The sequence below is a fragment of the Myotis brandtii genome, unplaced genomic scaffold, assembly GCF_000412655.1.
Source record: "Myotis brandtii unplaced genomic scaffold, ASM41265v1 scaffold31, whole genome shotgun sequence".
Lineage (NCBI taxonomy): Eukaryota > Metazoa > Chordata > Mammalia > Chiroptera > Vespertilionidae > Myotis > Myotis brandtii.
In genome coordinates, this window is record NW_005361873.1 from 13762 (window position 1) to 38387 (window position 24626).

Below are 24626 nucleotides of genomic sequence, written 5' to 3' on the forward strand. Positions count from 1 at the left end.
CTTCACCTTCCAGCCCGACCCGGAGACCCAGGAGTACGGTGAGCTGGGGGCTGCCCTGGGCGCTCCGCTGCCACCCACGCGAGTAACCCGAGCCCTGCTCCCTGGAGCCTCGTCCGGCCTTTGGGGCCGACGGGGGTCTCCTCCTGGCTCTGTTTTGGTGACAGCTTCACTCTTGGGAGGCAGCCCTTCTGCACCCTCGACACGGGTGGGAGTCTGGAAGGGCCTGAGGGTGAAGGGTGTCGCCGAGGGTTCACCCCCTTTCTCCGCTCCCCATCCTGGCTTTCCCTTCCCTGGGCTTAGATATTGTTCAGCTTGCCCGGGCCCGGGCCACTCACCACAGGCTGCGGTGTTTACAAGGAAGGTTCTTTATTTATTTTTATTTTTTCCTTTGGCAGATTAGAGAAAACAGAGGAAGTAATTGATTTGATTTTCCCAAGGTCACAGAATAGGTTCTTTCCAGAGACGGGAGAGATCCAGGCTCCTAGCTAAGCCTAGTACTGAGCCTGTGCTGGGCTAGGCTGCAGGTGAGGGGAGGAGACGGCCTCCAGTGCTGCCCGAGGTGGGAAGGACATAGAGCACACCTCACACTATGGCAGGACTTTTACGATTTCTTCTGCAAGTTCTGTGTAATCTTCAAACGTCCAGTGTCTGTCATCAGAACATCGGGAACAAAACGGTTCCCTTTTCCTTGTCTAAAAACTTCTCCGGGGCTAGAGCTGAAGTGTGTGTGTTTACTTGTGAATAAGTAAGAATGAACTTTTATTGAGGGCTTACCAGGGGCAGGCACTCCTTTGATGCTTAGGACAACCTTAAAGAGGCTGGTCATGTTGAAATTCCCATTTTCAGTTAGGTTATTTGAGGGCTTGAGATAGTTTGCCCAAGGTTACACAGACACATTAGTGGGATTAAATCTCTCCATAATTGTAGTTTCAGTACAAATACAGTCTGCATCATTTGATCAAAAGCATCTCCCATGTTGTTATAGAGTTTTTGTGACCTTCTTTAGAAGACATGTCCTCTGGAGTAGAAACACTGATTGAATGGTTAAAATCTTGGTCCTAGAATCAGATTGTCCTAGGTTCTGTTTAGGTCCTGATACCTGTAACTTTGGACTCATCACTTACCCTCCGTAAGCCTCAGTTTCTTTATAAGTAACGAGTTAATAATAATGCCCACTTCAGAGGATTTTGTTATGAGGACTAAGTAAAGATGATGTGTATGGTATACTTGACACAGTCTCTGACTACACTCAGCAATAAATGGAAACTTTAAATAATTACCATTATGCTTTAGATATTATACTTTTGCAGTGTTATAAATAATGCAGATAGGAACATTTCATGTGTCATTTATGTGACATTATTTCTTTAGGATAAAGTCCCAGGGAGGATATTTCTGACTTGAAGAAATGAACACTTTAATGGATTTTAATGCATAGCTCAGATTTCCATTTTATACTCCCATTTGTATGTATGAGGGTGAATGTTGGGTATCATGCTGAAATCACAGGTGTACTGTGATATTGTGACTTATAATTAAGGCTACATATTCAGTCTTTGTTCCATTCCTGGCACTGAGCTCCTAAAACCCTTGGAATTTCTTGTGATGGGAGCAATAAAGGTGTCTTGTTATGTTAATGTTGACTTTTGCAAAGCCCCTAAGTCTGTTAAGAATGGGAGCTGGTCACTAGAGGAACCAACCATGTGATTAGAGAGTTGGAATTTTCACTCCCACCCACCTGACCTCTGGGGAGGGAGAGGGACTAGAGATAGAATGAATTGGCAGAGGCCCATGATTTAATCAATTATGCCTATGTAATGAAGCCTCCATAGGAACCCAAAAGGACAGGATTCAGAGAGCTTCTAGGTTGGCGAATAGGTGGAGATTTGGGGAGAGGGTGCGTTCAGGGAGACTGGAAGCTCCTTGCCTCTTCCCATATACATTGCCCTATGCATCTCTTTCATCTGGCTGTTGAGTTATATCCTTTTATAATAAACCGGCAATCTAGTAAGTAAACTGTTTTTCTGAGTCCTGTGAGCTGCTTTAACAAATTAATTGAACTAAAGAAGGAGTTTGTTTGAACCTCCAATCTTTATCAGGTCAGTCAGAAGAAGCATAGGAAACAACCTGGATTTGCCATTGGCATCTGAATTGGCCAGTGGGGATAGTCTTGTAGGACTGAGCCCTTAGGCTGTGGAATCTGATGCTGTTATTGGAAAGGGGACCTGGCCCTAAGTGTGTCTGCCTAGGCCCTAGGGCAGTGATGGCGAACCTATGACACGTGTGTCAGAGGTGACATGCAAACTCATTTTTTTGGTTGATTTTTCTTTATTTAATGGCATTTAAATATATAAAATAAATATCAAAAATATAAGTCTTTGTTTTACTATGGTTGCAAATATCAAAAAATTTCTATATGTGACACGGCACCAGAGTTAAGTTAGGGTTTTTCAAAATGCTGACACGCCGAGCTCAAAAGGTTCACCATCACTGCCCTAGGGCCAGCCAGTAGTCTGTTTATTTATTTATTTTTTCAGTTTCAAGAAAAATGATTTTAAATATAATAATGTTACATGTGGTGAACCTTAATATTTCAGAAAAAACGATCTTAAATATAATGTTACATGCAATAAACATTAATATCTCAACAAAAACAATTTTAAATATGATGTTACATGCAATAGACACCAATTATTTAAGAAAAATGATCTTACATATAATAATATTACATGTAATAAACATTAATATTTCAAGAATAAAAGATTTTAAGTATAATAATATTACCAAAACTGTACTAACATAGTATGATAGCACAAAAGTTGTAGGAAATATTAAAAATCTGCAAATAACAGGATTACTTCTATTATATTCTAGAATATTTTTCCCTCCTCTGGCTCTATTTTTGTTCATCAGTTTATGTTATTCATTATATTCCACAAATGAGTGAGATCATTTGATACTTATCTTTCTCCAACTTGCTTATTTTGATTAGCATGATGCTTTTAACGTCTATTTTGTCTGATATGAGTATTGCTACTCCAGCTTTTTTTTCGTTTCATTTGCATGGAAGAAATTTTTTCCATCCCTTCACTTTCATCCTGTGTGTGTCTTTTGTTTTGAGGTGGGTCTCTTGTAGACAGCATAGAGTTGGGTCATGTTTTTGCATCCATTCAGCTACTCCATGCCTTTTTATTGGAGCATTTAATCCATTTACATTTAAGGATATTACTGATAGGCACTTATTTATTGCCATTTTAGTTCTGTATGGCTACGTTTCTCTTTCTGTTTATTCTCATTACAGCAATCCCTTTAGCATTTCTTGTAATGCTTGCTTGGTGGTGATGTACTTCTTTAGCCCTTTCTTTTTTGTCTGGGAAGCTCTTTATTTGACAGTCTGTTTTGAATGATAGCCTTGATGGATACAGTAATATTGGTTTTAGATCCTTGCTTTTCATTACCTTGAATACTTTGTTCCATTCCTTTCTGGCCTGTAGGTTTTCTGATGAGAAATCAGGTATCCACCTTATTGAAGCTTCTCTGTAGGTAACAGTTTCCTTCTCTCTTTCTGCCTTTAAGATTCTCTCTTTGTCTTTAATTTTTGACATTTTAATTATTATGTGTCTGGGTGTGGGCCTGTTTAGGTTCTTCTTGCTTGGAGTTCTCTGTACCTCCTGGACTTGTGTGAGTTTTTCTTTTGCCAGGTTAAGGAAGTTTTCTGCCATTATTTCTTCAAACACATTCTCTATTCCCTTCTCCCTTTCTGCCTCTTCATACACACCTGATATTTGAATATTGTTATGTTTCACATTGTCCCACAGCTCCCTTAATCTATCCTCATGGTTTGTAATTGTTTTTTCTTCTGGGTTCTCTGATTGAAAAATTTTTTCAACCCTATCTTCAAATTCATTATTTCAACCGTCAGCTTCCCCTAATCCGCTGTGTATTCCATCCAATGTGTTCTTTATTTGTGTTATGTCATTCTTTATCTCGGACTGTTCTTTTTTCATAGTTACTATATCTTTTTTCATACTGTTGAGCATTTTTGCCATCATTAATCTGAACTCTGTTACTGATAAATTTTTTTATCTCTGCTTCATTTATCTATTGTTCTGGAGAATTCTCTAGTTATTTCATTTTGAGGTTGTTTCTTTGTTTCCTCATTTTGGTTGTTTGGGTTTGTGACAATGTATTAGGTAGATCCTCTACACCTCTCAATCAATCTCTAATGCAGGACAGTGTTAAAGGCTGTTTCTGACTAATTGGATCAGGCAAAGACTCAAAAGCTCCAGAGACCACCTCTGTCTACAGACTAATAGGATTTCAACTAGAATTGCCCCCAGGCAATTGTCCTCAGGTGTAGCTAGAATTTTTTCAACAGGGTGGGGCAGTGGCTTCTGCCTGGAGTCTAATTGTTACTTTTAATCTCTTAAATGGCCTCAAAGCAAGGTGTTTTCCAATAGGGTGTGTCGACTGTCTTCCCTTCAGGCAAGGCAAATGTCTATGTGGGAAAGATGTCCTCTGCTGGGTGAGGGAATGACAGCCCAGGAAACTTGAGGTGTCTGCCTTCTGAACTCTATCTCCTAAGTCCCCAGTCCTGGGTTCTGCTTTCACAGCTCCAGTCCACTTCACCCTCCCTCTTCTAGAGCACAAGGTGGGTGGCTCCACAGGGAATTTTTGTGCATTATCCCTTCAAGAGAGTGCCCGAACTTTCAGCTGCCACTTCCTGGCAGACAGCACCCCACTGATTTTTCACAGCTAGATGTTATGTGGGTACCCTCCTCAGTTTGGTGCTCTCTGCTGGGGAGCCCAAATTTGGGATTAGATCCCAGAGTTCTCAGTAGCACCCCCGCCCCCACAGCTGAGATATCTCTCCAGAACTTCAGTTGCTGTCTGTGGGTGCCTGGCCAGCCCTTTCATGCCTCTCCCCCTCCTACCAGTCTCTATGTGGTCTCCACCTTCAGTCCTTGGGTATCAGGGTTCTCTCCTGTGAGTTTTCTGTTGATTATTCAGGAAGCCTTTTTTAAAAAAATATGTTTTTATTGATTTCAGAGAGAGGAAGGGAGAAGGAGAGAGAGAGAGAGAAACATCAATGATGGGAGAGAATCAATCTACCGGCTGCCTCCTGCATGCCCCCTAAGGGGATGGAACCCCAAACTCAGGCATGTACCCTGACCGGGAATCGAACCATGACCTCCTCGTTGATGGATTGACACTGAGTCATTGAGCCACATAGTCCGGGCATGCCCAGATGATTTTTAGAGAATGTTTATTAAAACTGGGGACAGCGAAACAAGGAAGGGCTCAGGATAGAAGAAGCAACATGAGAAAGACTAGGTGGGGAAATGAGCTGGGCTGCTTAGGCTCACTAAGAAGTCAGAGAAAAGGGGGCCTTAAGGACCAGTTCAGGGGTTAGCCTGGGACGAGCTGCCACTGCCATTGCTTCCTGGTTGCAAGTCCCTTAGAGTTTAGGAGATGCACGTCTGTGGGGGAAGAAGAGGGGGAAGGGAAAGAGGCCAGCCTGCTCCTTGGAGGGAGAGAGCATGTTGGGACTTTTGTTTTGAGGGTTTTTAAAGGCTGGGTATTATTATTTCTCTCTTGGACCATGACCAGCACGGCTAGAGAGTAGACACGAGTCCTGAGTAGGGGCGATGGGGGATTGAGAAAATGAAAGACAGATGCAGAAACAGTAGGGAAAGCAGGGACCCCGTGGGACACCTGTCCTCTGATGGAGAGACAGTGACCCAGAGCCGGTGTAGCGCATTTATTTTATACAGTATAATTCCAGGAAGTTTTACTAGAGTTTAAAACAAAGGAAATTATGTGAAATCATGGTTAAAGATCAAGCTATAGTCATGGTTACAGATCAAGCTGTAATATTTCATTCTTGTGGCTTCTTTGTAATAGTCACTCCTGGCTAAGCCCGGATAATTGCGTCTGTTCCTTGTGCCTGGCTGAACTTAGATAATGAAACCCACCCCCTGGCACCTGGGCTAAGGGTCAGGCTGACAACATACCTGCCTCTGGCATGGTGCGTTTCCAGGACGTGGCTCTGCCAACGCCACTGGACAGCTGACAATAATTAAAGAAATGCTCAATGTGCCTTCCCAGGCGCTCTCTACAGCTGGGAGGTTATGGAAGGTCTTAAGGGAAGGATCTCACTAGAATACTCATCAGTTTTATGTTGATGTGCCAACATGAGATTTATTCCCTTCATCTGTTCTTGGGTGTGGTTGGTAAATGGCATTAATTGAATTTCTGCTATAAGCTATTTACTCTCTGGGTGGTAAGAAGTGTAAACCATTTACTTTTAAGTGTCCTTGGTTTTAGAATACTAGAGGCCCGATGCACAAAATTCTTGCACTGGGGGAGGGGGTTCCTCAGCCCGGCCTTCACCCTCTCGCAGTCTGGGAGCCTTCAGGAGATGTCCGACCAAGCCATCAGTCAGACATCCTTAGTGCTGCCGAGGAGGCGAGAGAGGCTCCTGCCGCTGCCTCTGTGCTTGCCAGCTGAGAGCCCGGCTCAGGGTTTCTGGCTGAGAGGTACTCCTCCTGTGGAAGCGCACTGACCACCAGGGGCAGCTCCTGTGTTGAGTATCTACTTCCTGGTGGTCAGTGTGCGTCATAGCGACCTGTCATCCGCCATTCTGTCGATTTGCATATTAGCCTTTTATTATATAGGACTAGAGGCCCGGTGCACAAAAATTTGTGCACTCGGGGGGGAAAGGGGGGTTCCCTCAGCCCGGCCTGTGCCCTCTTGCAGTCTGGGACCCCTCGGGAGATAACGACCTGCTGGCTTAGGCCTGCTCCCGGGTGGCAGAGGGCAGGCCCAATCCCTAGGTGCAGCCCCTGGTCGGGCTCAGAGCAGGGCTGATTGGGGAGTTGGGGCGCTGCCCCCTGTCATGCACAGAGCAGGGCGGATTGGGAGGTTGCGATGCCACCCTCAGTCACGCTCAGGGTAGGGCTGATTGGGGGGTTGGGGCACCGCCCCCTATCACACTCAAGGCAGGGTCGATGGGGAGGTTGAGGGGCCACCCCCTGTGATGCACAGAGCAGGGCCAATCAGGGGGTTGGGGCACTGCCCCCTGTCACACACAGAGCAGGGCCCATCAGGGGGGTTGGGGCTCCGTACCCTGTCACGCACAGAGCAGGGCCAATCAGGGGGTTGGGGAGCTCCCCCCTGTCATGCACAGAGCAGGGCGGATTGGGAGGTTGCGATGCCACCCTCAGTCACGCTCAGGGTAGGGCTGATTGGGGGGTTGGGGCACCGCCCCCTATCACACTCAAGGCAGGGTCGATGGGGAGGTTGAGGGGCCACCCCCTGTGATGCACAGAGCAGGGCCAATCAGGGGGTTGGGGAGCTCCCCCCTGTCATGCACAGAGCAGGGCGGATTGGGAGGTTGCGATGCCACCCTCAGTCACGCTCAGGGTAGGGCTGATTGGGGGGTTGGGGCACCGCCCCCTATCACACTCAAGGCAGGGTCGATGGGGAGGTTGAGGGGCCACCCCCTGTGATGCACAGAGCAGGGCCAATCAGGGGGTTGGGGCACTGCCCCCTGTCACACACAGAGCAGGGCCCATCAGGGGGGTTGGGGCTCCGTACCCTGTCACGCACAGAGCAGGGCCAATCAGGGGGTTGGGGAGCTCCCCCCTGTCATGCACAGAGCAGGGCGGATTGGGAGGTTGCGATGCCACCCTCAGTCACGCTCAGGGTAGGGCTGATTGGGGGGTTGGGGCACCGCCCCCTATCACACTCAAGGCAGGGTCGATGGGGAGGTTGAGGGGCCACCCCCTGTGATGCACAGAGCAGGGCCAATCAGGGGGTTGGGGAGCTCCCCCCTGTCATGCACAGAGCAGGGCGGATTGGGAGGTTGCGATGCCACCCTCAGTCACGCTCAGGGTAGGGCTGATTGGGGGGTTGGGGCACCGCCCCCTATCACACTCAAGGCAGGGTCGATGGGGAGGTTGAGGGGCCACCCCCTGTGATGCACAGAGCAGGGCCAATCAGGGGGTTGGGGCACTGCCCCCTGTCACACACAGAGCAGGGCCCATCAGGGGGGTTGGGGCTCCGTACCCTGTCACGCACAGAGCAGGGCCAATCAGGGGGTTGGGGAGCTCCCCCCTGTCATGCACAGAGCAGGGCGGATTGGGAGGTTGCGATGCCACCCTCAGTCACGCTCAGGGTAGGGCTGATTGGGGGGTTGGGGCACCGCCCCCTATCATTGCATATACTCACTGATTAGCCAATGAAAAGGGTAGCGGTCGTACGCTAATTACCATGTTTCTCTTTTATTAGTGTAGATAGGATTTTGCAGTTTACTAGATGGCTATAAACTGCTTGGCTGGTTAACATATTGCATGCAGATCACGAGCATTCTCATGTTTTCATATTACATGGTGTTTTACATAAATGTTAAAGGCACACCTTAAAATTAAATACCTGTTGCATTTTGAAGTTACTTATTACATGTTCTTACAAGCTAATATCTTTTTAAAGTATGATACTTCGTAAAACATTTTTTGTACTCATTCAATAGAAACTTATCTGGCCACTGGGTAAAGCTAGCAATAAAACTACTGGTGTGCAATGTGTTAACTAACTGTCTCAGTTTCCCTGTTTTGCTTGTCCTGGCTTACTAGCATGTCTCAGTGCTATCTCCAGGTAGATTGTGTTAGAATTGGGTTGAATTATAGGACACCTAGCTGGTGTCACAGAATTGCTTGGTGGTATGTTAAACACACACACACACACACACACACACACACACACACACACACACACATTGAAATTGGTGTCAGAATTGTTTGTGAGAGCTCCTTTCCTGGGGGATCATAGACTGTAGTCTTCTCACTGTGTCCTCACAGAGTGGAAAAGGGGACATCTGTAATACTTTTAACAATAAAGATTTAAAAATAAAAGAAAACCCAAACATTTTGTTTTCTAGAATAGCTGAGTAGTGGTTCTTAATGATGGCAGCAAAACCTTTTAGGGAGCAATTTGGAAATTTGTGCAGGTATTTTTGGTTGTCTCAGGAGGGGAGACACTACTGGTATTTATTTGGGAGCAGCCAGGGAAGCTAGATGTGTGTGTGTGTGAGAGAGTGTGTGTGCGTGTGTGTGTGTGTGTGTGTGAGAGAGAGAGAGAGAGAGAGAGAGAGCTCTCTCTGAAGTCACTTTTATAAGGGCACTAAATCCCATTCATGTGGGTTCTACTCTCATGACCTTTCAACTCCCAAATGTCCCACCTCCTATCACCATCATATTAGGGATTAGGTTTCAACATGAAATTGGGGTGAATGGGGACCACAAGCATTCCACCTATAGCATTGGAAGTGTTGGTAGAATATAGTGCTATGAGGCAATCTAGTTTTCGTAGAGTGACACCAAAACTACTATGTCAGAGTTGGGAACCCTTGAGACTAGATAATTCTCTCCATGGCACCTTTCCTCATTTTGTTCAGACTTAACTCCAAATGTGTGTCCTTCCTCTTTCCCTACTCTGCTTCTGTGTTCTGACTCATTTTAGTATTTGTCATACAAACCTTTCCATGGTACCCCACAGAATAATAGTGATGGTAGCAGGTGTTTTATCAGTGCTCGCCATGTCCCAGACACTATTCTGAGTGCCTTGCATGTATCAATGTATATAATCCTCATATAACAGTGCTATGATAGAGATCCTATTATGATCCACATTTTATGAATGAAGTAACCAAGACACAAAGAGGTTAAACTTCTACTTTTTATTTTTTAACTTTTCCAGTCATACCCCTTGTAAGAGGTGGAGCCAGGCTCCATTTTTAAGTAGTTTGGCTCAGTGTGGCTCTAAGAGGTCATGCTCCTAGGTACTTTGCTTTGTTGTCTTGCATTTTTTGCACATCCTTAAGTTTCTTCACCTACCACTTGGTTCCCTCTTAACTCTACCTCAATCCTGGCTTTCCCCAAATATGCCGCTTCTTTTACATCTCATTTGAGCAGAGACTGCCAGCCTTCTCTTTCATTGTAATTTACCCACCTTCAAGTTTCTTCCCTATTTACTTGTCATCTGGGAACTTGATTCATAGTTTTCCACCCCATTTTTGCTATCATTGTGGAATATTGCAGCACTCTAGAGGCAATATTGCAAAGAAGCTTAGAGCTGGGGTTCTTGAGGTGGACATGCCAAAATCTGAGTCCCACTTTCCAACTTAGCATTGTGACACTGCCCAAGTTTATTAGTCTTCATAAGCTTTGTTTTCCTCATCTGTACTGCTTAGTTGTTGCTGTGGGGACTCAGTGCGATAATCCATGTAATTACCAGTGCCTGGCACCTGTTGTACTAGTCAGTCTCCCTAACTAGGGAAAAATTCAAGGTAACCAGCACAGAATAGATGCTTCATGAATATTGGACATTTGATAGTAATCACCTCACTCAATTCTCACAATAGCTCTATACATTAGATATTATCTCTGTTTTATAGAGGAGGAAGCTGAATGTCACTGGTTAAGTATCTTTCCCAAAGTCACACAGGGTATAAATGGCATCACAGGCTCCATCAGTGTGTTTGCTCCCTCCATCATCTTAGGTTGCTCCCCAGGAACAGCACATCCAGGCCCTTTGCTGCCCCTGATTTCAGCGTTGTGTGCATGTGTAGGTTTGTTTTACTCATTCTATACATTTAAATTTTCTCCTGGACATAAAACTGTGCTAGGTGCTTAGGGATATGGAGATGAGCCTTTCTAGTGGAGGAGATGGACAAAAAGTAGCAAGCAGATACCTACTTAAACCAATCCTAGTTACAGTAAGTGAAATGTTCAGGTGCTAGGACAAATAATAATAGAGACCTCGCAGGCCCTAAGAGGAGGTAATAGTTAACCAAGCTCTAAGGGATTCAGAAAGGAGTATTCAAGGATGAAGGTCCTGAGGTGGCAGGGAACTTGGTTCAGTACTGAGAAAAGACTTGAGGGGAGAGCCCGGGAACAGTGGTGCAAAATGGAACTATTGAGGTGGGCAGCCATGAGATCAGGCATGGCCTTGTGGAAGTGTTGAGAAATGGGCTTCTTTTCAGGTACAGTCAAAGGCTTTGAAGGATTTTGAGCAGGGTAATATGACCTGCGTTGCTTTTTAGGACTCTGGTTATAGTAGCTTTTTCATGAATGATTTGGAGTGATGAAAAGGTACAAGTGAGGAAGCAGTACTATGGACTGAATATTTGTGCCCCAACCCCCTCCCTGTTCATATGTTGTAACCGTAATCCCTGATGTAATGGTATTTGGAGATGGGGCCACTGGGATGTAATTTGGTCATGAGGGTGGAGTCTTCATGAATGGGATTAGAGCCCTTAAAGGAAGAGAGAGTATCTCTTTCTCCACCATGTGAAGACCCTCACCAGGAACTCACCTTGGTTTGGACTTCCCAACCTCCCCAACCTCCATAACTGCGAGAAATATATTTTTGTTGTTTAAGCCACCCAATCTAGGGTATTTTGTTATAGTAGCCAGAGCTAAAGAAGGCAGTTAGGAGGTGGTTTTCTGGAACAGTAAAGAGACGACCAGTTCTGGAAATATAACACCGTAGTGCCACATTTCAAGCTATGTTTTGGAAGTAATGTATCTGGAAGTAGGATTTGATGGGTTGGATGCCAGTAATGTGTCAAAGGAAGACATTCAAGGATGCCTCCTTGGTTTCTGGTTTGGGCACCTGGGGAGGGTAGTGCTTTTTGCTAAAATGTGAAAGTAGCATCTTGGGCATAGATAAATTTTGTGCTTATTGAATTAAAAAAGCCCAAGATGCTTTGGCTGGTGTTGTTAAATGGTTAGAGCATTGGCCTGCACACAGAAGGGTCTCAGGTTCGATCCCTGGCCCTGGTTGGGGGCATTCGGGCAACTGATAGATGTGTCTCTCTCACATTGATGTTTCTTTTTTTGTTTGTTTGTTTTTTAAATTTAAATTCTTTATTGTTGAAAGGATTACATATGTCTCTTTCCCCCCCCCAATATTGATGTTTCTTTCTCTCTCCCCTTCCTCCCTCCTTCCCTTTCTCCCTCCCTCCCTTCCTCCCTACTACTCTATCTAAAATCAATGGAAAATATCCTGGGGTGAGGTTTAACAACCACAACAAAAAAACACGCCCAAAAACCCACAAAAAACCAAACAAACAAAAGCCCAAGATACCCAAGTGGAGAACTGCTAACTGTTGGATATGTTGATGTAAGCACATCCAAACCTGTAGATAATTTTTATAAAAATTTATTTGATCCACAAAGGATACACCTGGAAGCAACATATCAACAGACTGATGAATGCGTTGGAGAATAATAGTTTGCAGTTCCTTTTCTGCATTTGAGATTAAAGAGGGAACTAAGGAATATTACATAAAGGTGGGAGAAAGCAACATGATGGGAATTACAGGAGAGTTAAGATTATGTGCTCTCTTGCATGCTTTAGAACAGCAATTTTCAACCTTTTTCATCTAATGGCACACATAAACTAATTACTAAAATTCTATGGTACACTGAAAAATGTGTTATATTTTTTGTCAATCTGACAAAATAGGTATAATTTTGATTTATTCACACTGGCTGGCTATCATTGTGTTGGCTATTGTCATTTTTTAATTTGACAATCTAAGGGAAAAAGGTAGTGCATGTTTTGATTAGTCAGGTATTGCATGTTTTAAAAGGTCTTGAGACACATCAGTTGAAAATTGCTGCTTTGGAAGGAGGGGTTTGAAAGGGTGGTATTAGAAGGAGGGGTCTAGAGGGCATTTCAAAGACATATGAACCTAGGTGCACAAAAACAACAGACAGGACTTGCTTAAAGCCAAAATAAGCCTTTTAGTAAAGAAGTTATATGCCTGGGCTGTGACTACCCACCATCACCTTCCCAGTTAGGAATTTATGATCAGATCACCTTTCCAAAGAACCTCTTTTATTCGTTCACAGATATAAAATCAGGAGCTCAGAGGAGAGATCTGGATTGTAGATATCCGTTTGGGAGTCACCAGCATGTAGATGGGTTTAGAAACCATTTAGAAGTTGAGTAGAGAAGGAGCCAGCAAAACAAAGGGAAGTGTCATCGCTTGTCATATCATGACTGAAGTTACCAGGAGTCCTGAGAGGGGCAACTTAGGGACTCTAGTCACAGTCTCTTCAACTTTAAGAAACTTAGGGCCTCCCTATTTGGTTACCCCCTCACTCTCCTTCTTGCCAGCCCCAGTATTGTTTACTTTCTTCCTTTTACTGGTTATGCAATATACACTGGCACCTTAAAAAGACATCTGTGTTTACAGATCCTTTATTTACATTTTAATATTAAATGTTTGTCCCTGATATTGGACTCTCTCTGAAACTTACTACTAGTATATGGGGTAGAGATTGCAAAACCCCTCAATAGAGCTTAAAATGGGCTAGAGTACATACCTAGCACATAGAAAGGGATTCCTGGACAGTAGGGTATCCAGAGAGGTGGAAGAGTTTTTGTTGGGGAAAAATAGGTAGTTTCTTAGGCATCTTCCCATTTTCACAGTGTGGTTAGTGTCATTGTAAGCCACTGAATTAGTCATTCATCATGCTTCACAATCATATGCTGATTGTCATGTACGTGGTAGGCACTGTGCTAAATGCTGAGATTTCTAAGGAATAGGGTGAGGCAGTGTTAAAATATACAGATCTCCAGCAAGGACTAAGCAGCTCAGAGTGTTGGTAGAACCCTCATTTTTCTGAAAGACCCTAATTTTCCATATCATAGCTGTGTATTTTTATTTGTTCAGGGTCTAACTACAAATATACTTACTGTTCACATGCCCTACTCTTGACCTTATTTATTTCTGAAGACTGCTCCTTGGGACCCATTTGCCTCTTTTGTCTTAAGTGGTCTGGCTCTGTGGAAGGCTTCTCTCTCCCTTCAACACTACTGCCTACTGAAGGTATCCTATCTAATAAAAAGATAATATGCAAATTAACCATCACTCCTCTAACTACAAATATACTTACTGTTCACATGCCCTACTCTTGACCTTATTTATTTCTGAAGACTGCTCCTTGGGACCCATTTGCCTCTTTTGTCTTAAGTGGTCTGGCTCTGTGGAAGGCTTCTCTCTCCCTTCAACACTACTGCCTACTGAAGGTATCCTATCTAATAAAAAGATAATATGCAAATTAACCATCACTCCAACACACAAGATGACCGCCCTCATGTGGTCCAAGATGGCTGCCACAAGATGGCCGGCAGGGGAGGGCAGTTGGGGGGAACCAGGTCTGCAGGAGGGGGCAGTTGGGGAGGACCAGGCTGGCAGGGGAGGGCAGTTGGGGGGGACCAGGCCTGTGGCAGTTGGGGGGGACCAGGCCTGCAGGGGAGGGCAGTTGGAGGTGATCAGGCCTGCAGGGGAGGGCAGTTAGGGGCAATCGGGCTGGCAGGGCAGAGGTCAGGCGTCGATCAGGCTGGCAGGGGAGTGGTTAGGGGGTGATCAGGTTGGCAGGCAGAAGCGGTTAGGGCCAGTCAGGCAGGCAGGCAGGCGAGCGGTTGGGAGCCAGTAGTCCTGGATTGTGAGAGGACAGTTGGACATCCCTCGAGGGGTCCCAAATTGGAGAGGGTGCAGGCTGAGCTGAGGGACACCCCCCCCCAGTGCACGAATTTTGTGCACTGGGCCTCTAGTTCAAAATAATTGAATACTCCATCATCCTGTTATAGCAATATCCCTTCTCCCCAACTTTCCTGCAGTCTCTTTGAATTGTGACTTTGGTAGATTTTCCCCCCTACTTCATTCCCACCTCTTTAAGTGGTTGTTTAACAATTTGCTTTGTGTATATTTTGTCTTAATGGAAATAGCTGCTTGTATTTATTTGTTCAATCATCGACTACATGTCAGACATTATTGTAAACACAGCATATAGCTCTGGTCAAAGGCAGATAAGAGTCCCTGACCTCTTAGAGCTTATGTTCTATTGTGTCCCTTCCATTCCGCCCACATGCCACTTATCTTTGTAGCAGTGATGATCATTATTCATGATGCTGTGAATAACAGTTTTAGTGGTGTTCATAGACCACCTTTCTTTTTTTTAAATTTATTTCAGAGAGGAAGGAAGAGGGAGACAGAGATAGAAACATCAATGATGAGAGATAATCTTTGATCAGTTGCCACCTGCATGGTCCACACTAGGGAATGAGCCCACAACCTGGGCATGTGCTTTGACCGAGAATCCAACTGTGACCTCCTGGTTCATAGGATGACGCTCATTCACTAAGCTATGCCATCCAGGCCTTTTTTCTTTTGAAATGTCTTGCCAGTGGCACAACTTTAGTTAGATGTGCTACAGGTGCATTTATCTTATTATGGGGGAACACAGGCATATTTTATCAATGGTCTTTGATATAACCTATCCTATATAATAAAAGCCTAATATGCAAATTGTCCCTTCTACCGGGAGTTCAACTGGGAGTTCGACCGCTCGCTATGATGTGCACTGACCACCAGGGGGTGGCACAGAACATGGCGGGCGTCGGCGACGAGGCCCTGGCAGCAGGTGGCAGTGGAGGCGCTGCCGGCCCTAATGGGCCCCAATGAGAGTGGGACTGTGGCGGGATGGTGGAGCAGGTAAGCAGTCAGTGCCAGGCCAAGGAGCGTGCGAGGGGGGCCTGATCATCCCGCCGATCGCCCCACAGACAGCAACCAGCGGGGGGTGGGGTGGGGGTGGTGGGCGGTGGGGCCGCCGCCCGGCTCCCAGGCGCTGAGGGAGCCAGATGGGAGCCTGATGATTGCCCCGCCGATCACCCCGCAGGTGGTAACCAGTGTCCATTACAGAGAAAGGGCAAATAGCAGTATTAAAATATTTCTTCTAATTATTTTCCTTTCAATGTGCACGAATCATGCACTGGGCCACCAGTAGGAGAATAAGTAGTTATAAGGAAATTAGATATTTAAAATGATCTTACCTGTGAATAACTTGTCATTTCTTCCTGACCCATCCACAAAACATACTACAACTTTAAAAAGAATTGAAAGTAGATGTTGCTGTATTAAAAATTATCATTTAATAACATGTTGATAGTTGCCTGGTGGGAGGGATGTTGGAGCAGATGGGTGGAAAAGATGAAGGGATTAAGAAGTTCAAATTGGTTGCTGTAAAATAGTCATGGGGATGTAAAATATAGTCAATAATATTTTAATAACGATGTATGGTGCCAGGTGGGTACTAGAAATATTGGGGTGACCACTCTTCAGTTATATAGATGTTTAATCACTGGGCTGAACACCTGAAACTAATATAATATTGTACAACTGTAAAAATAAGTTATTTAAAAATTTTTTAAAATTGTCTGCCCTGGCCAGGTAGCTCTGTGTTTAGAATGTCCCAATACTCCAAGGTTGTGGATTCAATCCTCAGTCAGGGCACATACAAGGATCAACCAGTGAATGCATAAATAAGTGGAACAACAAATCTCTCTCTCTCTCTCTCTCAAAAATCAGTAAAATATTGACATTTAAAACTTTTAAAAGCATCTGGTAGAATAGCAGTTAATCCAAAACCCTAAAATTTTGAATTTATTTGAAAAAGTATTCAGGAGTGAAAGTTTATGTGCTTACATGGAAATATAACCTTTAAATAACCTTGTAAATTATTTTCATATAAGATGAGTAAATTCTTTGTGGCTATCAAGCAATACTTTCTAAATTTCCTTGGTATGATTTTTACTATTAAAATCTTTGCTTTCTTCCCACTGGATATTTGCTGAGCAGCAATGAAATATTCAATATTAATTTTAATGGTTAGCGGACTTGAAATAAATAGCAGCGTAGATGTTTAGGCATTTTTCATCTTCCTAGGTAGTACCTATGAAAATCCTAATTGACAAATAAAAATCTTGCTTTAGGAAATGTATGAAATAGGAGAAAGAGTGGGAATGCCATGGTGGTTGGGGAAAAAATTTAACCTAAATTACCATCTGGTGCAGGACACTAATAAATACTTTAAATAATTTTTATAGGCTGTAGAAGGATTTAAGGAAAGTATCTATTAATGATATAGCCTTAGCCTGAAGAAAAATAAATTATGGACATGTGGTGTGATTGTTTTTTCTTTGATATAGTTGATATAACAATATTTTCTTTAATAAATTCCTGTTATCTCTATCAAAAATAAGAGTAGAAACAGGCCTTTATTCTGGCCAGGAGGGCAGCAGGGAAGATCTGATTGGGGATCAACAAGACCTGCATGTAGCGGTGTTGATGGGGTTAGATTAGATAGAGAAACAGTAGGCCGTATGTCAGTAGATAATGGAAGATTCAAGATGTCATAGATGAGAACCTGCCATGGAAAAATTTTTTTCTAGGAAAAAAAATGAGTGATCAGTGCTTAGAAGGCTGAAGGCAATAGCAGTAGCCGTTGTGTCCCAATGTGGGAATTAGAACCTGGATTTTGGAACACACCAGGCTACTGAGGAGCACAGAGATTAGATGGGGCAGTAGTCAGGGTAGGCAACAGGTGTTGAAGGGATTTGATATCAGCATGGCTATGGGCTAAAGTGAGCACCAGTGCATAGATGGGCACTAAAATGAAGACTGGGCCTGTGGATCAGAGAAGATTTAGGCAGAAGCCATTCTCTGCTCTGAATAGTGGTTTTGGAGAGGAGTGGACCCAAAGTTATAGGATGACTATGGTCACTGGGCAGCATCAAGGCTTAAATCATAGCTCTGAAGTCATAATGTTTTTGAATTTCAACATTTGGAACTTTATCAAATAAAGCTTTGTACCCTTCAGAATAATGCCCAGGCCAAGATGAAGGACATGGACAAAGTCCAGAATCTAATAATAAATAACTAATATTTATTCAGCACTCACTGTGTCAGGTATTGTTCTTTGTGCTTTACATGTACTGATCCATTTAACCCATTTAGGGAGATGGAGGTTGGCTTGCAGAGATTCTGACTGGAGCAATAAGATAAAAGGAAGAACCAAGTGTGGTTTGTTTAGGCCTGGGATTCTATATTCTCCAAACACCAGCAGTTCTGGGTACTAAAGTTTTTTGTTAGTGTTCCTTATTTTTTTTATGGCCCATGACCATTTGCTTTCATTGGCATAATTAACACATGCCACTGTGGGCCTGTGCATTCCTATGGCTTATGTTCCCAACACCCCTTAGGGCATCTTCCCAGGCCACTCTCACTCTGGCTGGTAAACTTTCCTGACTTTGCTTAGCCTTTATTTATTTTCTACACACATTTGGTCACTTGATTATATGCCTTCTTCCTTTTTTTATACTTGTTTTTTAATTTTTTAATATGTGTAAATTTTGCCTCTTCAACAGCCCTCTTGAAGTCTGTGTTGCTTTTTTATCTTCTATAGAGCTACCATCATTTTAAATAATCCAATAAATTAATGTAATGTGTTCTCTACCTTCCTTTCTACCTTGATTTTAATCAAGTTGTAATCAACTATTAAGAAATGAGTTATTTTTATATATTTTACTATGTATGAAATGTAATTTAAAATTTTTATTTTTACAGGACAAACTCAGAAAATGAACCTTTTCCAGGCAATAACAAGTGCTTTGGATAACTCATTGGCCAAAGATCCTACTGCAGGTAAACTTCCTTTGTGTTTGCTTGTGGTTGCTGTGTTACTTCAGAATTGAAGATTTACCGGAAATATTTGTCTGGAGGTCAATGGTTAACATTATATGTACCTGAAATTTATAAAACACCTGACCAAACGGTTAAGGTTCAATAGTCTAATCATGATGTTAACCCATTTTAATCTACTCATTATGAATTAGTTCTCATTTATCTGTAACATCATCAAATTAACTTCCTCTCATAGTATGTATGGTTCTGATACTATACTAACACCTTCTGTATTAATACCTACTGTGCACTCCTGTTTCTCTAGCATATAGAAAAAATGGAAAGTACCACTTTGTTCAGCCATCTTTCCTATATAATAAAAGCCTAATATGCTAAGTGTCTGGTCAACCAGTCAAAGCGAAATATGCTAATGATATGCTAAGGATGCTCAACTGCTTGCTCTGATGTGCACTGACCACCAGGGGGCAGCTCCGACCGGTAGGTTAGCTTGTTGCTGGGGTCCGGCAGATTGGGACTGAGTGAGATGGGCTGGACACGCCCTGGAGTCTTCCTCTGGTCCCTTACCTGGCTGGCCAACCTCCCGCGTCCCTCCCCGTCCCTGATCATGCACCGGTGGGGTCCCTCGGCCTGGCCTGCACCCTCTCGCAATCCGGGACCTCTTGGGGGATGTTGGAGAGCCAGTTTCAGCCCGATCCCGCAGGCCAGGCCGAGGGACCCCACTGATGCACAGATTTGTGCACCGGGTCTCTAGTCTATTTATAAAATCAAGATTTGATTTTGTGCTTTCCTTTAGGTTACATTTTCATTCAAGATTTTTTTAAAATATATTTTTATTGATTTCAAGAGGAAAGGAGAGGGAAAGAGAGACAGAAACATCAATGATGAGAGAGAATCACCAATTGGCTGCCTCCTGCACCCCCCCACCCCCACTGGGGATTGACCCAGGCATGTCCCCTGACCGGGAATCGAACCTTGACCTCCTGGTTCACCACCGAGCCATGCTGGCTGGGCCAAGATTTTTTTTTGAGGAATAACTTTATTTATTTTTTAAAATATATTTTATTGATTTTTTTATAGAGAGGAAGGGAGAGGGATAGAGAGTTAGTACATCGATGAGAGAGAAACATCGATCGGCTGCCTCCTGCACACCCCCTACCAAGGTACATGCCCTTGATTGGAATCGAACCTGGGACCCTTCAGTCCACAGGCTGACGCTCTATCCACTGAGCCAAACCAGTTAGGGTGAGGAATAACTTTAAAAGTAATCTTATCAAGTTAAATTGTTAATATAAAAAAGTTGTCCCCCTGTTGTATGTTTTCTAAATTTGATTGGCTGTACCTTATACCTTGGACTTCTACTTGAGAATCCCTAGTTTTAAGATCACATGAAAAACACGTTATTTTTTAGGAGGAAGTAAGAGTTAGATTGTTGGATCTTTTTTTGTTGTTGTTTTGTTTTGTTAATATTCACCCAAGGATATTTTTTCATGGATGGATCTTATTTTGTTTTGAATGCTGTCTGAGAACAATTAATCTAGATGAGTAGAGAAAGGTGTTATTTTCCTGAGGTCCACAAGTCTGGTTAGGTGCATTAATATGACTAGAAGTTAGCTCTATGAATTCTCATTATTTTCTTTGACTTACTCAAGCTCCTCTCAATTTGTACCTATATTATTTTTTTTCTTGCTCAGTATGTCCCACTGTACTTGTCTCCTTTCTGTTTCATACAGTCTAAGTTACAGTCACATAACTGACTGTTTTGTCAGTTAGAATGCTTTGCTTTCAGCTCTTTTGATCGGTGACTTTCATTGTATAATATCCTATATAATAAAAGCCCAGCGACTGAAACTGTGGAATGACCAGAACAACCAGAGACCAGAACACCATGGCCCTCACCCAGGCTGGTCCCGCCCCCCAGGAAGTGGTTAGGGGCGCCCCTAGGCAACGTGATAGGGTGCGAGTTTGATGGGGGAAAGTCGAAGAAATAGGGGGAAGGTCTTAAGGGTCTGCAGGGTTGGGGTTGTTGGCCTGGAGTAGGTTTGGAGTGTGCTGGGGAAGGAAGAGGAAGATCCAATTGGAAAATGGCTCAGCACAGTACCTTTCTCATTGAGAACCGGGACAGCGCCAGCTGTGGACTGAATGGGTGCTTCTTTCATGAGTGCGCTTGAGACCCACATGTTCATGGCAGTGGCAGTACTTCCGAAACTTCACTGATTCCAAATAGTAAACATCTATCAATGTCAAAGAACAGAAAAATCCTCTCCAACCAGAGGCCCTGGATGTTGTAATGTGAGTGAAGGAAACACCACTTAAGGAGGAGCTAAAAAAACCAGAAGTATGCGACCAGAGGATCGTGGGATTGTGGAGGACACCTGGGTGCCTACCGCTAGAACATGAGCCTGTTACTGCGCATGTACGTAGTCAGTCCTATAGTCCTCAGTCTCGCAGTATTTGGACGTGACTTGCGGTGGGAAATTATTTCAATTGAGGTTTGCTGTTCCCTTGCGGGAGGAAGATCAAAATTAAAGGTTTCGTTTGTTACCTTGGTTTGAAGCTTAGGAAAATGGGATAGTGACGAATAAGAAACTTTGGAGATAGTGAAGGGCAGTTTGTCCAGACTGTTGAGCGCTCAGAATTGGAGTTTAATTGGGATAGAAATCCTGCTAATAGCACCTGATGCCTGAAATCTGAGCACTCTACTTTTAGGTTTTTCAGTTCAAGTTTTTGGAGACTGCCTATTAAAACATTCCTGGTTGGAAAGTGCAGAACACCATGGCCCCTCACCCAGGCTGGCTCCGCCCCCCCAGGGAGCAGTTTGGGGCGATCAGGCAGGCAGGCAGAGGTGGTTAGGGGCGATCAGGCAGGCAGGCAGAGGCGGTTAGGGGTGATTAGGCAGGCAGGTGAGCGGTTAGGGGCAATCAGGCAGTCAGGCGAGCAGTTAGGAGCCAGTGTTCCTGGATTGTGAGAAGGATGTCCAACTGTTGGTTTAGGCCCGATCCATAGCGGGATTGGGCCTAAACCGGCAGTCAGACATCCCCGGTAAGGTTTTCGAGAGGATGCAGGCCAGGCTGAGGGAGCCCCCCCTCCCATGCATGAATTTTGTGTACTGGCCTCTAGTAACATGTATAAAAAAACACTGGCCAGGGATTCAGGAACCTGGAGTGTGAGTCATGGTTCTGCCTCTTGCTTTCTGACTTAGCAAGTTACTTTACTACTTATATGGCCTCAATTTCTTCATGGTAAAACAAGATGAGATTTTAGATCAGTGGTTCTTTCGTAACTGGAGAGATTTTGACCCCCCTTCCTCCTCTTATATGTTACATTGCCTAGAGAGATTTTGGCTATTACAGCTGTGTGTTTGGGGGCAACTATCATCCACTGGGTAGAGATCAGAAATATGATATGCTTCTGTATGTCTACAATGCACAGAGCAGGCTGCTACAGCAAAAGAATTATCCAGTCCAAAATGTCCATAATGTCACAATTGAGAAACTTTGACTTGGATCTATGGTCCAGATCTGTTTTCTGTTTGTTTTTTTTTTTTTAATTTATTGTCTTGTTTTAAGTTTATATTACTTATTTATCATTGTTACTATTACTTAGGGATTATTAAATAAAACGTGTTCTTTAAACATTGTTTTTCAGTAATATTTGGTGAAGATGTTGCCTTTGGTGGAGTCTTTAGATGTACCGTTGGCTTGCGAGACAAGTATGGTAAGTTAATATCTTTATATATGAACAGTATTCCTGTAGAACTTTTACTTAAAGATCTTGAGAATATAAAATATACCTGTTATATTATTGCTATATCCTTATTATATGAATGGGTTTCTTTTTCATTTCCATAGCCACCCATAGAATCCTTTGGCCTAGATTTCTCCAAATGTAGCATCCCTTTGATCTGGTTCATGCTACACATATTATAGATTTCAAAATAATCTTCATTAAATGTATTGCTTATCACCTCATTCATATGTCCAGGAATCTTTGATATTATTGCTGCCTGCCTTAGCCAATTTCAATTCCATTGCCTCTAGTTTAAGATTCTGCCCTATTAGTCTCTATTAACAGAGATCATCTTTTTTTTTTTTTTTTAAATATTTTTATTGATTTTTTTACAGAGAGGAAGGGAGAGGGATAGAGAGTTAGAAACATTGATGAGAAAGAAACATCGATCAGCTGCCTCCTGCACACACCCCCTACTGGGGATGGGCCCGCAACCAAGGTACATGCCCTTGACTGGAATTGAACCTGGGACCTTTCAGTCTGCAGGCCGATGCTCTATCCACTGAGCCAAACCGGTTAGGGCTAGAGTTCATCTTTTATTACCTGTGTTAGGGTTCTTCAGGAAATAGAAGTATTAGGATATGTCTATATTTCTGTGTGCATATATATATATATGTATTTGTGTATCTATCTTTCTATATGGATAGATAGATCTATGTATCGAGAGAGAGAGAGAGAGAGAGAGAGAGAGAAAGAATGAATGAGTAATACAGAGATTTACACACAATTGTGGGGACTGGCAAGTCTGAAATCTGTAGGGCAAGCCAACAGGCTGGAAACCCAGGCATAGTTTCTATATTGCAGTCTCCAGGTCAAATTTCTTCTTCTGTGGGAAATCGCAGTCTTTTCTCCTAAGGCCTTCAAGTGATTGGATGAGGTCCAGCCACATTATGAAGGGTAATCCTCTTTACTTAAAGTCTGACTTAAATGTTAATCACATCTAAAAAATACCTTCACAGCAATATATAGACTGGCATTTGATCAAACAACTGGGCACCATTGCCTAACCAAGTGGATACATAAAATGAACCATTATATTACCTTTCATCCCAGCTGATGGGTGTCTTTTGTTAGCATGTGATTGATTTCTGCCTCTTGCTTTCATTCATTTCATTTGACTTAGACTCTCAGAATGCATTGTGGCCCATCCCAGCCTTCCCACTCCTGACTTTTTAAGTGAGGAATGTTTCACCTGTACCTACTGTGAGGGATGCCTTTGACCGTTTATTTCCTCTCTCGGATTTATCTAATCTGGCAAAGCAGTTAAGATGGGGTGGGGGAGTTGACATCTATCTTTCTTCTTACCATTGACAATGCCCTGTAAGGCTCCTGTGTGCTAGCAGAGTAAAGGGTGAGGGTCTCTAAGATATTTTTTTCTAATTGTTGTTTCTTCTTATTCCATTCTTCTCTGAATTTAAGAAACCATAGCTTATTCCACATCACTTACCAGTTGTTCTTCTCTCTTCTCTTTAATAGCGGGTTGACTTCCTGGGTTCTGTCCCTCTGCTTTTGCCTAGTTGTCTATTTCTAACAGCTGTTTAGAGTTTGACATGGTTGGGCCAGTCTCAACTATCTCAAACTATTTCAGTTAGTTCCAGCTAATTTAGACACCTATAAACTTTAGATCTTAAAAAAAAGTAAAAGCCTTTATACATTTGATTTAAAAAAGTAATGCATATGCATTGTAGACAATTTGGGAAATATAGAAAAGTATAAAGAAGATGGAAAAAATTGTCCATACTTCCAGAGACAACCTCGAGAAAACCACTGTACATAGCTTAGTTTGTACACTTCTAGACTGTATTTAAATATATTTGCATGTATTAACTAATATTTAAAACACCGAATTACACTTTTGTTTTTTTTCTTAGGATCTTCATCTCTGCTTACATTGCCTGTCTGTTCTTGTATGCTGTCTGTTTTATCTTTTAGAGCCTTTAGCATATTAAATTAACCATAGTTGTTTTATTTATTTATTTATTTTTTGAATTCTTTTATTTTTATTTTTATTTTTATTTTTTTTATTGCTAAAAGTATTACAAAGGGTATTGCATATGTGTCCTTTTTTTGTTTCCCTGCCCTTGACAATGCCCTGGCCTCCTAGCCCCCAGTGTCTTATGTCCATTGGTTATGCTTATATGCATGCATACAAGTCCTTCGGTTGTTCTCTTACCCCCTTCCCTCCTGCCCCCCAAACCTCCCCGGCCTTCCCACTGCAGTTTGACAATCTGTTTGAGGCAGCTCTGCCTCTGTATCTATTATTGTTCAAAAGTTTATAATG

The 24626-nt window shown here is 43.1% G+C and overlaps 1 protein-coding gene across 1 annotated transcript in view; it reads left to right on the forward strand.

The window, feature by feature from the left end:
* Window positions 1-6: 6 nt before the first annotated feature.
* BCKDHB (branched chain keto acid dehydrogenase E1, beta polypeptide) overlaps window positions 7-24626 on the forward strand; it is a 220415-nt gene continuing 195795 nt past the window's right edge. The window contains exons 1-3 of the mRNA XM_005869953.2: window positions 7-38; window positions 18482-18559; window positions 22205-22273. Of these exons, the coding sequence (XP_005870015.2) occupies window positions 18496-18559; window positions 22205-22273 (133 nt within the window). The 5' untranslated portion in view covers window positions 7-38; window positions 18482-18495. The remainder of the gene's footprint in view (window positions 39-18481; window positions 18560-22204; window positions 22274-24626) is intronic.